This window comes from Hyperolius riggenbachi, chromosome 1, assembly GCF_040937935.1.
Source record: "Hyperolius riggenbachi isolate aHypRig1 chromosome 1, aHypRig1.pri, whole genome shotgun sequence".
Classification (NCBI taxonomy): Eukaryota; Metazoa; Chordata; class Amphibia; order Anura; family Hyperoliidae; genus Hyperolius; species Hyperolius riggenbachi.
Window position 1 is genome coordinate 255,979,009 of NC_090646.1, and position 16,853 is coordinate 255,995,861.

The window sequence follows — 16,853 nt, forward strand, 5'->3', positions numbered from 1 at the left end:
AGTGATAGTTAATTATGATATATTTCCTCTGAAATAAGTTAGTAAAATGACTGGAGAGGTTACAGGGTGCCCATACCACAATCCTCCACAAAAATCAGGTTTGTTGCTACAAGCACTACTCTTGTCTTTACTTACTTCCACCTTCATGGAACATTATTACAGAAGCATCGAGAAATTGTTCAAGAGGCAATATAACAAAATCAAGTTAGTTTAATCTGACACCCAGCATATAAAGAATCTTCTTCCTATATTATTTCTGCTGTTCAGAATAAAGAAGCCTGCTTGCAGAACTATGAACTGTGTTTTTCTTTACTCTCTCCAGATAAACCGATTCCATAAATGGAAAGGAGATGATTCTGATGAAAAAGGGGTAAGCTAAAAAAATGTACAATCTTTGCAGAATGTGTTTATTTCCTTACATTACATTACATTAGACTAGTACACACGTACTGTAGATCGTATGGGCACACCATATGCCTGGTACTTTACACACCGCCAAAAGCAGCCATGTAAATTGCAGTATAGTGGCACCAAGAAGGTAATTTGGGAATAGTAGAATATTGGTAAAATTACCAGTATTCTACTATTGGTTATATCATGTGCCTATTGTACCGGACACCTTTATTAGATGTACGCCTGTAGATATGATGAGGTTAAATCAGGGAGCAAGACCAGGGGCCCTTCTGGAAGTGTCTGGCAAAAACTGTATTAACAAGGAAAAAAGTACAGATTAAAATTCCATATTTCCTATACAACTACTGACTACTGTCCTTGTCTATCGAATATCTATCTAATTGCCAAGTAGGTAATGTATGTTTATTAAAATGATTTTCATGAGTTGCTCAGAAGGCCAAGAAGTAAAGTTAATATGCAAGCTACAATCAGTTTCTGGAACAGAGTTTGGCTTGCATCCTCTTGAACCTTATTCTTCAATGATTGATTGTTCCCTGTATATGCCTCTGTTGGAGTAAAATTTCCATATTTTTGTCACAACTCTCTCTCTGTCCACTTTTTTCATCCTCTCATAAGTCCTGTGTACAAATACTGTATGTACACTAAAGAAAGTTTTTATCTACTAACAAAAAAGGTGGGTGGGATTAGTTCATCAAGCACCATATCGTTCAACCTGTGATTGACTATATTGTTTATTTTCAGGTATTTCATGAAAGAAAGGATCAGTGTGATTTGACATTTTAAAATACAGTTTTATCTCATGATCTCTTTGTGGTCTGCGATTGGAGATGTAGCAGGACATCTTTTAAAAGGTGTCCCTTTCTCACCTTTTAATGTTGAGTAGTACACCATCAATATGAAAGGCATCAGTGATGGGGCCTTTTCTAACCACCTGCCTTACCAGTGCCGCATTAGCGATCAGGCAACCAAATCAGTTGATTGGTGCCCCAGGAGGTCAAGGGGGCACATAAAGATTTATAAAGATAAAGATGTGCATTCATGTTTGTGAGACAATGGCCTCAATTCACTAAGCTTATCTCCTGTCTTTAATAACGTTTCTAGAGTTGTTACCATGGTGATAAGGCATGTAGTATTCAGGAAACATTTTACCTCAGGCAAAGATAAAGTTAACTCTTCTGTCTTAAAGTTAACTCTCCAATACTTAAAATAATTCCAGAGTTAAAGACAGGCAGTTAATTAACTGCGTGTGAAAATAACTACGAAGGAGGTAAATTAACTACAGAGGAGGTAACGTAAGGAATGGAGAGATAAGATAACTTCTCACTGTGTGGAGGTAAGTTTTCTCTTGCCTTATTATCTCCAGCATGATCTTAGTGAATTGAGGCCAATGTATGCTGGGGAGATATCTTTTTAACAGTGTGGCCACAGGGGGTTGCCTAAATTTATGGCTTTGCTTGGGTTCCTGTATTGTCTTAGTCTGGCTCTGTGCCTGCCCTCTTTGTGTACTCTGTGTGTACCGAGGTAGCTGAAGCATTCTAGAGTGCCTGGCAAATGGCTTATGTCCAGAAATGGTTCCTCTCATTAACTATTTGTGAGGTGCAGAAGTTGACATCAAGTTCAACACCAGGAACTACTGGCAATATTTTCACACTGCCTTCTCATAAATACATTTTATAGCTGTCTTGTTTTGACTCCGTCAATTATAACAGTAGTGAAGGAGTGTAGTAAAACAATAAATGTGTCGGTAAGCGAGGAAGATGATTTTGTCTGTGTTCCTACTGAGGTAATTTTTTTCCTCACTACCTGTTGTGAGCAGTGATGGTCATGTCTAGGAGAACTCATGAAGAAGCATTTGATCAGTTTGATCAGCTGATACATATGTAAGTCTCTGATTTAATAGTCATGACCATGTGCTACAGCAGGATTCCATCACAGCAAATCAGCTGAATAAACAAATCCCATGTTTAACATGACCATCACATGACATCACTAGTCCTAAGGTTAAAATACTTCAATGTAAGGTCTGGAGGTCCTGTGGGAACAAAGCAAGTCCAACAAAAATGATTTTATTTACTAATCTGAGTTTTTCTCTGCCTCTTTGAGGGAAATGCTTACGGACAGCAATAAAAACCAGAATCAGGTTATATTAACTATTTCCACACTATCTAAAACTAAAATACAAATTTTGCCGCAGTTAGGCTTAATAATGCAACACAGATCTACATAAATCAGATTCCAAGCTGATTAAAACACATCTAACATGCAGAAGAAACCCTTGGCTGGTGAATGTATTTTTGCGTCGTGACTGAGATGACAGTGTTTTAGTCATGTGGAAATGATGCTGTAAGTGTATATATGTGTGGGATCACCATCTATGGGTTTTGGCAGACGCAGTTGTAATTATATAATTACAGAGCCACACCACATACACCTCCTGTACTTTTGGAGAAGGATGAAAATGAACAACAATCATTAAAATGAATTCTCTGCCCAGCAAAAATGTGATGGTGCTTATTTTACAGGCACATGCTGTTCATTTTAAAAAATGGGCTGTTTAACTTGAATGAGACCTTTACTTGAACCTGCGTTATAGATGGCCACAGCCTTTGCAAATTTATAACTCGTGGTCAGTTAAATGATCCTTTCTTCCCACAATGCACATGGCTCTGATGCCTCTATAACTAAATGATAGACTGAATGAAAAGTCGGAAATACTTTCTATAGCTATATCTTATAGTATATTGAATGTAGCCAATGCCCTCTCAGTGATGTCTAGCCTAGGTTGATTAGCTATGCAGTATTGTGCCTGCCCCTTCCTACCTCACTATCCTGTCCCATTTGCCGATTGTCTCCATATCTAGTCATGGAGGTGGTGGCAGCTGGCAGGATTTGTGGGCATCACTCTGATTGTAGCTGGCCAATGGGAGCAGGCTAGGAAACACGCCTGATTTAAAAACTAAGGCCTGATTCACACTCCATAAACAGTTGGACACAAGTTTACTTTAGGATAGATATGAATTATTAAAATATCATGCAATCTTTTATTAAGTTAAATGACAACTGAAATAGGAGAAATATGGAGGCTGCTACATTTATTTCATTTTAGATAATACCACTTCCCTACAAGTTCTGCTGATCTTTCATGCATCAGTAGTGTCTAAATCATACACCTGAAACAAGCATGCAGCTAGTTCAGTCAGATTTGAGTCAGAAACATCTGATCTGCATGCTTATTCATGGTCTATGACTTAAAATATTCAAGGCAGAGGATCAGCAGGACAGCCAGACTTTTTTTTATTGTTTAAAGGGAAATAAATATGTCAGCTTCCATATCACTCTCACTTCAGTTGTCCTTTAAGGTCTGTTGGTTCATTAGTCCTGTGTATTATTTTGTCTCAAAATAATGTAACAGATTGATGAACTATATTTCATGTAGAAAGGTTGATCTCTCAGCATGGATGACAAATGTGAGAGATCGGCACAGCCTCTTTGTGAATGAAGCCCCTGTTATTGTATTTTGTCATAACCCATGTATGTGTTCATACTGCTTACAGTATCTTTTATTCTCTACGTTCAGGCAATGAGGAACAGGTATGGCTACTTTGTCAGACGTGTATATATCCAGGCACCTCCTAAATATATAACATATGCCAGGGTAAGTAATGCATTTTTGAAAATGGTACAAAAAATAATTATATAATAATATAAAAAAAATGTTCATTTAGTCCCCAGTTTACAAATGAGATAGGGACTGTAGGTTTGTTCAGAAAACTGTGCCTCCCAGTGCGCCCAGTGTCCCCTTCTGTGCTCCACTGTGCCCCCCTGTGCATCTAGTGTCCCCCTCTGTGCTCCACTGTGCCCCCCTGTGCATCTAGCGTCCCCCTCTGTGCTCCACTGTGCCCTCCCTGTGCGTCCAGTGTTCCCCTCTGTGCTCCATTGTGCCCCCCTGTGCATCTAGTGTCCCCCTCTGTGCTCCATTGTGCCCCCTGTGCATCTAGTGTCCCCCTCTGTGCTCCACTGTGCCCTCCCTGTGCGTCCAGTGTCCCCCTCTGTGCTCTACTGTGCCAGCCTGTGCATCTAGTGTCCCCCTCTGTGCTCCACTGTGCCCCCCTGTGCGTCCAGTGTCCCCCTCTGTGCTCCATTGTGCCCTCCTGAGCATCAAGTGTCCCCCTCTGTGCTCCACTGTGCCCTCCCTGTGCGTCCAGTGTCCCCCTCTGTGCTCCATTGTGCCCCCCTGTGCATCTAGTGTCCCCCTCTGTGCTCCACTGTGCCCCCTGTGCATCTAGTGTCCCCCTCTGTGCTCCACTGTGCCCTCCCTGTGCGTCCAGTGTCCCCCTCTGTGCTCCACTGTGCCAACCTGTGCATCTAGTGTCCCCCTCTGTGCTCCACTGTGCCCTCCCTGTGTGTCCAGTGTCCCCCTCTGTGCTCCATTGTGCCCTCCTGTGCATCGAGTGTCCCCCTCTGTGCTCCACTGTGCCCTCCCCGTGCGTCCAGTGTCCCCCTCTGTGCTCCATTGTGCCCCCCTGTGCATCTAGTGTCCCCTTCTGTGCTCCACTGTGCCCCCCTGTGCATCTAGTGTCCCCCTGTGTGCTCCACTGTGCCCCCTGTGCATCTAGTGTCCCCCTCTGTGCTCCACTGTGCCCTCCCTGTGTGTCCAGTGTCCCCCTCTGTGCTCCACTGTGCCCTCCTGTGCATCGAGTGTCCCCCTCTGTGCTCCACTGTGCCCTCCCTGTGCGTCCAGTGTCCCCCTCTGTGCTACACTGTGCCACCCTGTGAATCCAGTGTCCCCCTCTGTGCTCCACTGTGCCCCCTGTGCATCTAGTGTCCCCTCTGTGCTCCACTGGGCCCCCCTGTGAATTCTGTGTCCCCCTCTGTGCTCCACTGTGCCCCCTGTGCATCTAGTGTCCCCCTCTGTGCTCCACTGTGCCCCCCTGTGCATCTAGTGTCCCCCTCTGTGCTCCACTGTGCCCCCTGTGCATCTAGTGTCCCCCTCTGTGCCCTCCGTATGCGTTCAGTGTCCCCTCTGTGCTTCACTGTGCCCCCCTGTGCATCCATCCAGTGTCCCCTCTGTGCCACCTTGTGCATCTAGGGTCACCCTCTGTGCTCCACTGTGCCACCCCTGTGCATCTAGTGTCCCCTCTGTGCTCCACTGTGCCCCCCTGTGAATCCAGTGTCCCCTCTGTGCTCCACTGTGCCCCCCTGTGAATCCAGTGTCCCCCTCTGTGCTCCACTGTGCCCCCCTGTGCATCTAGTGTCCCCTCTGTGCTCCACTGTGCCCCCCTGTGAATCTTGTGTCCCCCTCTGTGCTCCACTGTGCCCCACTGTGCCCCACTGTGCATCTAGTGTCCCCCTCTGTGCTCCACTGTGCATCTAGTGCCCACCTCTGTGCTCCACTGTGCCCTCCGTATGCGTTCAGTGTCCCCTCTGTGCTCCACTGTGCCCCCCTGTGCATCCATCCAGTGTCCCCTCTATGCCACCCTGTGCATCTAGTCTCCCCCTCCAGTGTCCCCCTCTGTGCTCCATTGTGCCCTCCTGAGCATCAAGTGTCCCCCTCTGTGCTCCACTGTGCCCTCCCTGTGCGTCCAGTGTCCCCCTCTGTGCTCCATTGTGCCCCCCTGTGCATCTAGTGTCCCCCTCTGTGCTCCACTGTGCCCCCTGTGCATCTAGTGTCCCCCTCTGTGCTCCACTGTGCCCTCCCTGTGCGTCCAGTGTCCCCCTCTGTGCTCCACTGTGCCACCCTGTGCATCTAGTGTCCCCCTCTGTGCTCCACTGTGCCCTCCCTGTGTGTCCAGTGTCCCCCTCTGTGCTCCATTGTGCCCTCCTGTGCATCAAGTGTCCACCTCTGTGCTCCACTGTGCCCTCCCCATGCGTCCAGTGTCCCCCTCTGTGCTCCATTGTGCCCCCCTGTGCATCTAGTGTCCCCTTCTGTGCTCCACTGTGCCCCCCTGTGCATCTAGTGTCCCCCTCTGTGCTCCACTGTGCCCCCTGTGCATCTAGTGTCCCCCTCTGTGCTCCACTGTGCCCTCCCTGTGTGTCCAGTGTCCCCCTCTGCGCTCCACTGTGCCCTCCTGTGCATCGAGTGTCCCCCTCTGTGCTCCACTGTGCCCCCCCTGTGAATTATGTGTCCCCCTCTGTGCTCCACTGTGCCCCCTGTGCATCTTGTGTCCCCTCTGTGCTCCACTGTGCCCCCCTGTGAATTATGTGTCCCCCTCTGTGCTCCACTGTGCCCCCTGTGCATCTAGTGTCCCCCTCTGTGCTCCACTGTGCCCCCCTGTGCATCTAGTGTCCCCCTCTGTGCTCCACTGTGCCCCCTGTGCATCTAGTGTCCCCCTCTGTGCCCTCCGTATGCGTTCAGTGTCCCCTCTGTGCTTCACTGTGCCCCCCTGTGCATCCATCCAGTGTCCCCTCTGTGCCACCTTGTGCATCTAGGGTCACCCTCTGTTCTCCACTGTGCCACCCCTGTGCATCTAGTGTCCCCTCTGTGCTCCACTGTGCCCCCCTGTGAATCCAGTGTCCCCTCTGTGCTCCACTGTGCCCCCCTGTGAATCCAGTGTCCCCCTCTGTGCTCCACTGTGCCCCCCTGTGCATCTAGTGTCCCCTCTGTGCTCCACTGTGCCCCCCTGTGAATCTTGTGTCCCCCTCTATGCTCCACTGTGCCCCCCTGTGCATCTAGTGTCCCCCTCTGTGCTCCACTGTGCATCTAGTGCCCACCTCTGTGCTCCACTGTGCCCTCCGTATGGGTTCAGTGTCCCCTCTGTGCTCCACTGTGCCCCCCTGTGCATCCATCCAGTGTCCCCTCTATGCCACCCTGTGCATCTAGTCTCCCCCTCTCTGCTTCACTGTGCCACCTTGTGCATCCAGTGTCCACTCTGTGCCACCCTGTGCATCTAGGGTCACCCTCTGTGCTCCATTCAATCAATTTTGTAAATGTTTAACCACTTCACCACTGAGGGGTTTTACCCCCTGACCACCAGAGCAATTTTCACCTTTCAGCGCTCCTTCCATTCATACGTCTATAACTTTATTATTACTTATCCCAATGAAATGAACTATATCTTGTTTTTTTTTCGCCACCAATTAGGCTTTCTTTAGGTGGGACATTATGCCAAGAATTATTTTATTCTAAATGTGTTTTAATGGGGAAATAGGAAAAAATGTGGGAAAAATTTATTATTTTTCAGTTTTTGGCCATTATAGTTTTTAAATAAAGCATGCTACTGTAATTAAAACCCATGAAATGTATTAACCCCTTTGTCCCGGTTATAAAACCATTTAAATTATGTCCCTATCACAATGTTTGGCGACAATATTTTATTTGGAAATAAAGGTGCATTTTTTTCAGTTTTGCATCCATCCCTAATTACAAGCCCGCAGTTTATAAAGTAACAGTGTTATACCCTCTTGACATAAATATTTAAAAAGTTCAGTCCCTAAGGTAACTATTTATGTTTTTTTTTTTTATTGTATTTTTTTTTTTTTTAATTACAAAAAAAAAAAAAAAATTGGGGAGTGTGGGAGGTAATGAGTTAATTTATTGTGTAAATGTAATGTTTGTATATGTAAAATGCTTTTAGGGTGTAGTTTACTATTTGGCCACAAGATGGCCACAGAGTGTTTGTTTACATGCGACCTGTAAGCGTCCGGAAGGACGCTTACAGGAAGCAGTAGGAGGCTGGGAGACTCACAATGATCTCGCTGTTTCTGAAAGAAGCAGCAGATCATTGCGGGGGCTTAGATCAACGAACGGGAATGGATTTTCCCGTTCATTGATCTCCGGGCGAGCGGGCGGCGGCGTGCACGAGCGGCGGGTGCCCGCGCACGAGCGGCGGGAGCGCAGACAGCGGCGGTAGCGCGGAAGGTACGGATTTCTCCGTCCCTGGTTTTTTAGGAGGGAAAAAAGGGGCGGAGAAATCCGTACGCGTGGGGGTAAAGTGGTTAAAAATAAAGTAAATATAAATATAAAGTAAAAGCATGGACTATTTAAAGGTTAATTTTAGGCATAGGAGCATAGGAGGATAAATACAATTGTTTATCTCATCAGTTTATTTTCCCCTTGAGTTCATTTTAACTCTGTTTACAGGATACATTATTTTTGCTTCTGCCCAAAAGTTCACTGAAAAGCAAAATAAATAAATACTTTTGTTGTCAAATGTTTTTTATTAAATTGCAAAATAACAACGAGTACATACACATATGCATAGATTGGAGCACATAACGGTGGGCATATTTACATATACTTAATGTATGCCCCATGGCATTTTGAAAAGGCAAATGAGAACGTAAAATAAAGTAAAATAAAGAAAAACGAAAAAAATTACTTGACTGAAGAAAAAACATAAACAGGATATTAAACTTCAGAAGGTTGTACAGTGAAACAAATACATTCACAGTCACTTGGTGTGGAAGAACTTCCTAGCAGTGCAAACTGCCTCACGTAGAGGCTAGGTCATATGCAAATTGGGGTGGGAGCTGGCAGCACTGAGGCAACAAATACCAGCGCCCTCCATGGAAGCCACAGGCTAAACTTATAATGTGTGGGCTAAAGCAAGGTCCACCAGTCAGGGGCGTGGGCTGTCAAGAGTTTGAGAAGGCCGTGGGTACCATTGGTACTAGGTCTCGAACATTGGGAGGGGGTCAGAGCTGATACCCCTCCTCTGTGGATGGCCCTGACAAGTGCCTGTATCCTTCATAGGGGGTAGGGGGAGAGGTAGGAGAGGAAGATGAGAGAGAGATAGATGAGTGGGGAGAAAAAGAAGAGGGGGAAGAGTCAGAAGAAAGAAAGAAAAGGAAGAACAGAGTAGAAGAAAGGTCAACCCTGGCGCCGCCCGAGATCAGAGAAGATTAGTGTGTATGGCTTATCCGTTTGTTTGTATGTTCAATTAAGTAATTGGTTCATTCATTAGGTCCCCTAAAGTTATTACACAGAAGCCGAGTGGGGAGGGTTATGGTGCCATTAAACTGTTGTGAGGGATTGTGGTAGGTCCTGGTGGTATTGGTTAATGTATGGGAGCCAAACTTTTTCAAAACGAGGGAGGGAATCATCTAGTATGGCCTTCATTTTGTCGAAGCAGAGGGCCCTGCTCAAATTATTTCTGAATTTGGATATAGATAAGGTGGGGGATTTCCATGCACCTGCAATGACTCTCTTCCCTGCTAAGCATATGTGTGAGAGCAATTTGTATTGGGAGTTAGTCATGACCGGTGGGCGTAGTCCCAGTAGTGCAACCTCAGGGGCCCTGGGAACCTGGACTTTGATAGTGGAGTATATAACCTGATATATTCTGATCCAGAACCTCCAGGCCCTCGGGCAAAACCACCACACATGTGAGAGAGTCCCCCTCTGGCCGCAACCACGAAAACACAGACCATTACAGTTAGCATCAAATTTTGCAATACGGTCTGGGGTGAGGTACCATCTTAGGAGAACTTTAAATTGGGTCTCCAGGAGGGAGGCACTTATGGAGCATTGCGGGGTAAGTGACCAGATATTAGATAGGTCCTCCTTTTCGAAGGTGGAGTTAAGGTCAAGTTCCCATTTTGTTACATAGGAGGGCTTGGGGAGGCCAGAGGGGGACACAATGCACCTGTATAGTAGGGAGATCAGACCCGGAGATCCCGGATCAGAGACACATACATGCTCAAAGCATGTGCGGGTCAAGAGGGAGCCATGTCCCTTGACAACCTGAGAGAGAAAATGTGAAATTTGCAGGTAGCGAAAGTTCTCCTTTATGGGTAGCTGGTGTTTCTCTGTAAGGTGTGCAAAAGACCTGACTGATGTGTCAGTGACTAGGTCGTTAAATAAATACTTTTAAACAAAAACACACTGAAGAATATACATTCCTAAAGCATATTTATTGCTTAGATTCATGATTTGACTGGAGCTAGGGGTAAAACTTGAGCAATGCAACACAAGTAAACCTCTAACACAAGTAAGTATTCATTGAAAATGATAAACACATGTGACTTGGTAAATGTTCTAGATAAATATAGAGGTTTATTTTACTACTTTTAGTAGCTGCTTCCTGTTTGTGGAGCAGAGAGAGTGCTCCAGACATAATAATCTTTGAGTTGATCGTGTAAAGCAAAAAGATACCTGTAACAGATATATATATCTGGACTGGTGACTTGCTGTACAGTTACACACACAATGTTTCTAACAGCAAAATATAGACAATTGTGTTTATTTTTATGTCGTTGTTTTCATTAGGTTGCAGGGGCGTTGCTAGGATCCTAAAAGATACGGGGCACTTTCGGGCACTCAAGCTGGAAAATGGGTGTGGCCACGCACAAAATGTGGGTGTGGTCATAGATGAAGCTAAATTTAAATGAACTTAACAGTGGTCTAAGTAGGCCTGCCCAGCAAAATGTTGGATGAAGCCCCCTCTCCACCAGAGCAGGGACAAGGTCCTCCAGCACCCAAGGCTGAGACACCAAAGTGCGCCCCTCCATCCCGCCCACCCCAGCTGTCACACACTGATTACTATTAGACTAAGAGGCGCCACAGGGCCCACAACCTCCCCAACACCTTAATATCTAGTTATATGGCTTGCAGTCACTGCTATGTATCCCCTTTTCTTATTTCTTTCTGCTTCAAACACAATTAGGAATGACAGCTGAATGAATTGTGCGCCCCCTCCTACACTGCGCCCTGAGGCTGGAGCCTCTCCAGCCTATGCCTCGGCCCGGCCCTGCTCTCCACATAAACATAACTAGGCAGGGTTACCTGGCTTCCGTGCTGGCTAGTCTGGCTTTCTGCTGGGTAGCTGGCCTGTCGCCAGGTTATCTGGCAGTTACCCCATAGCATTCCCTGATCCTCTACTAGACTCCCTCCCTTGCTTCCATGGGCCTTCCATTGAGGCACCACAACTCCCAGTATGCCCCCATAGAAAAACCATAGCTCCCTGCATACCCCCCATAAAGTTATCACAGCCATTAGCATGGCACCACAGCACTCAGTATGCCCACATAAAGGCACCACAGCACCCAGCATACCTGCGACTGATGCACCACAGCTCCCAGCATGCCAGCCTTTTAGCCACCCCAGCTGACTCTGCCTGGGGGACATTCCCAGAATAGATCCGGGGAACGTGCCACTGATCTTTGAGGCTAGCAACGCCTCTGTTAGGTTGTATACTGGAGATGTACAGGGACTGAATTACCATATGTATCAAGACAGGTGCAAAGAAAACCATAGCAGCTGTCCACAGCAACCAATAAGCATTCTTGTTTTATTTATCAGCTGAAATTTGACTGATCACTGTGGGCAACTACTCCAAGTTTGCTCCAGTCCTCAATGCACCTATCCTGATAAGTCACCCAAGAGTGCTTAACAAAAAAAATACTAAAATATTCACACCACTTCTTAGACTTAGAAATAGGTGTAAACCCACAGGCAGCGATACTCCCAATTCCAGTCATGAAGCCATGATTCATTTTCCTGAACTGACATACAGGTCCAGGAGATGCAAACATACATTATGGAGAAACATAATTGTAATGGGGTCCCTACCCTAAGCACACATGTGTGCTAATGCCCTCTCTTTCTTTCTACCATGGTGAATATAGGTTAGATTGCTTAGTTTGCTACTGGCAGAAGACATAAGTGCTCTCAAGGTATGGAATCCAAATAGGTCCCCGATCTGCACTAGAGCACCTAGTAAGGTAGTAAGGGATGATGGTCCCAGGGCTTTAAAGGACCTCTGAACTACAGGAAAACCTATGGGCTAGATTACTTTTTTAGAAGTGATCTCTGCCTCCTAATTCCAGTGCCTTTCTGGCAGCTACAGGGAGGGGAACACAAAAATATAATTGGGAATTGAGCATATCAGGGACACATTAGGCCTATATTGTTCTTGGAGCCTTGGCTATGGCTCCACCCCAATCAGATTTCAGCAAATATTCAAAATTAGTAGCTTCTGTTCACACTTGTGCATTGCTCTTTGCATTATGATGCTTTACAAAATCACTGTTCTACTACTTATAAGGATCATGAATTTCTAGCACTTGTGACCACAGTTATGATGGGTCTTTTCCATGACGTTGCTTGAACATTAGCATTCAATTTCCAGGAAAGTGATACTTTCTGCCCAGCTCAGTTGAGGATTTATCTCTACTGAAACTCCCCTAGCAAACAGTTGCAGCTTGCATGCAAATCTAATGCATGTAAATTTAATTGCATCTAATTGTATGCAGCTTGGAATTATAACCATCTCACTTACCATTTCTATTAATATATACAATAATATATAACAATATTAATATATAATTTAAAGTGAACCAGAGACGAACCACCCTCATGTATTTTACCATATATATCAGTGGAAACATTAGAGAAAACACCTACTCTGCTCTCTGTTTTATCCTTCACTGCTCAGCATGCTTTTGTTTATCAGCTCTGATAAAATCCTAGACTGAGCATTCAGTCTGGCTTTGCTCAGGAATCATTATAGCTGAGTCATTATAGCAGAGCCAGAATGGGGCAGGCTTGGGCTTGAAAATACATCAGAGAAGACAGACTCAGCTATAATGATTCCTGAGCAAAGCCAGGCTCAATGCTCAGTCGGGGATTTTAACAGGGCTGACCACAAGCAGGCTGAGGAGTGAAAAATGAAACAGAGAGCAGGGTAGGGTTTTTTTCTCTAATGTTCCCACTGATATATATGGTAAAACACATGAGGGTGCTTTGTCTCTGGTTCACTTTAAAGGACACTTAAAATGAAAGGGATATGGAGACTTCCATATTTATTCCCTTTTAACCACTCGAGGACCTCAGTTGTAAACCCCCCTAAAGACCAGGCAAATTTTCTGCTAATTGACCACTGCAGCTTTAAGGCCAAGCTGCAGGGCCACACAACACAGCACACAAGTGATTCCTCCCCCCACCCCCACCCCCCGCCCCTTTTCTCCCCACCAACAGAGCTCTCTGTTTATTTGTTTATCTCCCTGTGTTTATTTTTATTTTTTTATAAATATTTATGCTGGTTTTTTTTTATTATTTTTTACTATTTATGTTATTATTATTATTTCCTAAAACCCCTCCCTCCCCCAGCCGGCCAATCCTGGCGATCGGCTGTCCCCAGTACAGCACTGCTGCTGATCGCAGCGCTGTACTTACTGAAAAGACAGTGGTTACGCCGTCTAACAGTCTCCCGAGCGGCAGTCGGAGTGGAGCTCTGCCCCCCGAGCAGGAGATGCGTGCGCAGCCTGCGCGTGATCTCCTGCAAAATGCAGCCCCAGGACTTGACGCCATTCGGCGTTAGGCGGTCCTGGGGCTGCCGCCGCGGCCACACCCATTGGCGTGAAGTGGTCCCCCAGTGGTTGAACAATACCAGTTGCCTGGCTGTCCTGCTGATCCTCTGTCTCTAGTAATTTTAGTCATAGTTTCTGAACAAGCATCCAGATCAGATGTCTCTGACAAATAAAAAAAATCTGACTGGATGAGCTGCATGCTTGTTTCAGGTGTGTGATTCAGACACTACTGATGCCTGAATGATAAGCAGAACTGCTGGGCCACTAGTATTGTTTTAAAGGAAACACATATGGCAGCCTCCATATAACTGTTGCTTCTGGTTCCCTTTAAGCATATACTATGATAGATGGGGCAACATTTTGTGTACACTTTGGAAATGAGGTGATGATGCAGTGTTGTGTAACAAAGGTCAGTGAGAAATGACCCCCTCATGATATAGCTTTACAGTAACTAGGAAACTTCTCTATGGCAAACCTTTTGGGTTTAACCACTTGCCGACCGCCCCCAGCCGATGGGCGGCGGCAAAGACTGGGCCCAAACGACCGCAATACGCCCATCGGCGGGGGCGGCTGCGGGAGTGGCTATGCGGCGATCGCGTCATTCGTGACGCGATCAGCCGCCGGGGACTGGCTCCGCCCACCGCTCGTAGTAACCCGCCGGCCGCTCGGAAGCGCCGGCGGGTTACTACCACCCGGATCGCCGCATTTACATTGTATAATAGGCTTGTAATGTATACAAAGCCTATTATACTGGCTGCCTCCTGCCCTGGTGGTCCCAGTGTCCGAGGGACCACCAGGGCAGGCTGCAGCCACCCTAGTCTGCACCCAAGCACACTGATTTCCCCCCCCCCCTGCCCCCTGATCGCCCACAGCACCCCTCAGGCCCCCCCCCCCTGCCCACCCCCCAGACCACTGTTTGCACCCAGTCACCCCCCTAATCACCCATCAATCACTCCCTGTCACTATCTGTAAACGCTATTTTTTTTTATCCCCCCCTGCCCACTGCCCCCTCCTGATCACCCCCCACCCCTCAGATTCTCCCCAGACCCCCCCCCAGACCCCCCCCCCCCCGTGTACTGTATGCATCTATCCCCCCTGATCACCTGTCAATCACCTGTCAATCACCCGTCAATCACCAGTCAATCACCCCCTGTCACTGCTACCCATCAATCAGCCCCTAACCTGCCCCTTGCGGGCAATCTGATCACCCACCCACACCAATAGATCGCCCGCAGATCCGACATCAGATCACCTCCCAAATCCATTGTTTACATCTATTCTCTCCTCTAAACACCCACTAATTACCCATCAATCACCTATCAATCACCCCCTATCACCACCTGTCACTGTTACCTATCAGATTAGACCCTAATCTACCCCTTGCGGGCACCCAATCACCCGCCCACACGCTCAGATTGCCCTCAGACCCCCCCTTTATCAATTCGCCAGTGCAATATTTACATCTGTTATTCCCTGTAATAACCCACTGATCACCTGTCAATCACCTATCAATCACCCCCTGTCACTGCCACCCATCAATCACCCCCTGTCACTGCCACCCATCAATCAGCCCCTAACCTGCCCCTTGCGGGCAATCTGATCACCCACCCACACCAATAGATCGCCCACAGATCCGACATCAGATCACCTCCCAAGTGCAGTGTTTACATCTCTTCTCTCCTCTAAACACCCACTAATTACCCATCAATCACCTATCAATCACCCCCTATCACCACCTGTCACTGTTACCCATCAGATTAGACCCTAATCTACCCCTTGCGGGCACCCAATCACCCGCCCACACCTCAGATTGCCCTCAGACCCCCCTTTATCAATTCGCCAGTGCAATATTTACATCTGTTATTCCCTGTAATAACCCACTGATCACCTGTCAATCACCTATCAATCACCCCCTGTCACTGCCACCCATCAATCACCCCCTGTCACTGCCACCCATCAATCAGCCCCTAACCTGCCCCTTGCGGGCAATCTGATCACCCACCCACACCAATAGATCGCCCGCAGATCCAACATCAGATCACCTCCCAAGTGCAGTGTTTACATCTCTTCTCTCCTCTAAACACCCACTAATTACCCATTAATCACCCCCTATCACCACCTGTCACTGTTACCCATCAGATTAGACCCTAATCTGCCCCTTGCAGGCACCCAATCACCCGCCCACACCTCAGAACGTCCTCAGACCCCAGCCCTGATCACCTCGCTAGTGCATTGCTTGCATCTATTTCCCCCCTCTAATCACACCTTGAGACACCCATCAATCACCTCCTGTCACCCCCTAGCACACCTACCCATCAGATCAGGCCCTAATTTGCCCCGTGTGGGCTCCTGATCACTCGGCCAAACCCTCAGGTCCCCCTCAGACCCCCTTCCGATCACCTCCCCAGTGCATTGATTGCATCTATTTTCCCCTCTAACCGCCCCCTGAGACACCCATCAATCACCTCCTGTCACCCCCCTAGCACTCCTATCCATCAGATCAGGCCCAAAACATCCTGTCATCTAAGAGGCCACCCTGCTTATGACCGGTTCCACAAAATTTGCCCCCTCATAGACCACCTGTCATCAAAATTTGCAGATGCTTATACCCCTGATCAGTCATTTTGAGAAATTTGGTTTTCAGACTACTCACAGTTTTGGGCCCGTAAAATGCCAGGGCAGTATAGGAACCCCACAAGTGACCCCATTTTAGAAAGAAGACACCCCAAGGTACTCTGTTAGGTGTATGATGAGTTCATAGAAGATTTTATTTTTTGTCAAAAGTTAGCGGAAATTAGATTTTTATTGTTATTTTCACAAAGTGTCATTTTTCACTAACTTGTGACAAAAAATAAAATCTTCTATGAACTCACCATACCCCTAACGGAACACCTTGGGGTGTCTTCTTTCTAAAATGGGGTCACTTGTGGGGTTCCTATACTGCCCTGGCATTTTAGGGGCCCTAAACCGTGAGGAGTAGTCTAGAAAACAAATGCCTCAAAATGACCTGTGAATAGGACGTTGGGCCCCTTAGCGCACCTAGGCTGCAAAAAAGTGTCACACATGTGGTATCGCCATACTCAGGAGAAGTAGTATAATGTGTTTTGTGGTGTATTTTTACACATACCCATGCTGGGTGGGAGAAATCTCTCTGTAAATGGACAATTGTGTGTAAAAAAAATCAAAAATGT

The 16,853-nt window shown here is 46.8% G+C and overlaps 1 protein-coding gene across 1 annotated transcript in view; it reads left to right on the forward strand.

The window, feature by feature from the left end:
• Positions 1-16,853, forward strand: part of LOC137503765 (integrin-binding sialoprotein-like) — a 59,740-nt gene that overhangs the window by 23,829 nt on the left and 19,058 nt on the right. Inside the window, exons 3-4 of the mRNA XM_068231271.1 lie at positions 323-370; positions 3,992-4,069. Coding sequence (XP_068087372.1) covers positions 323-370; positions 3,992-4,069 — 126 coding nt within the window. The remainder of the gene's footprint in view (positions 1-322; positions 371-3,991; positions 4,070-16,853) is intronic.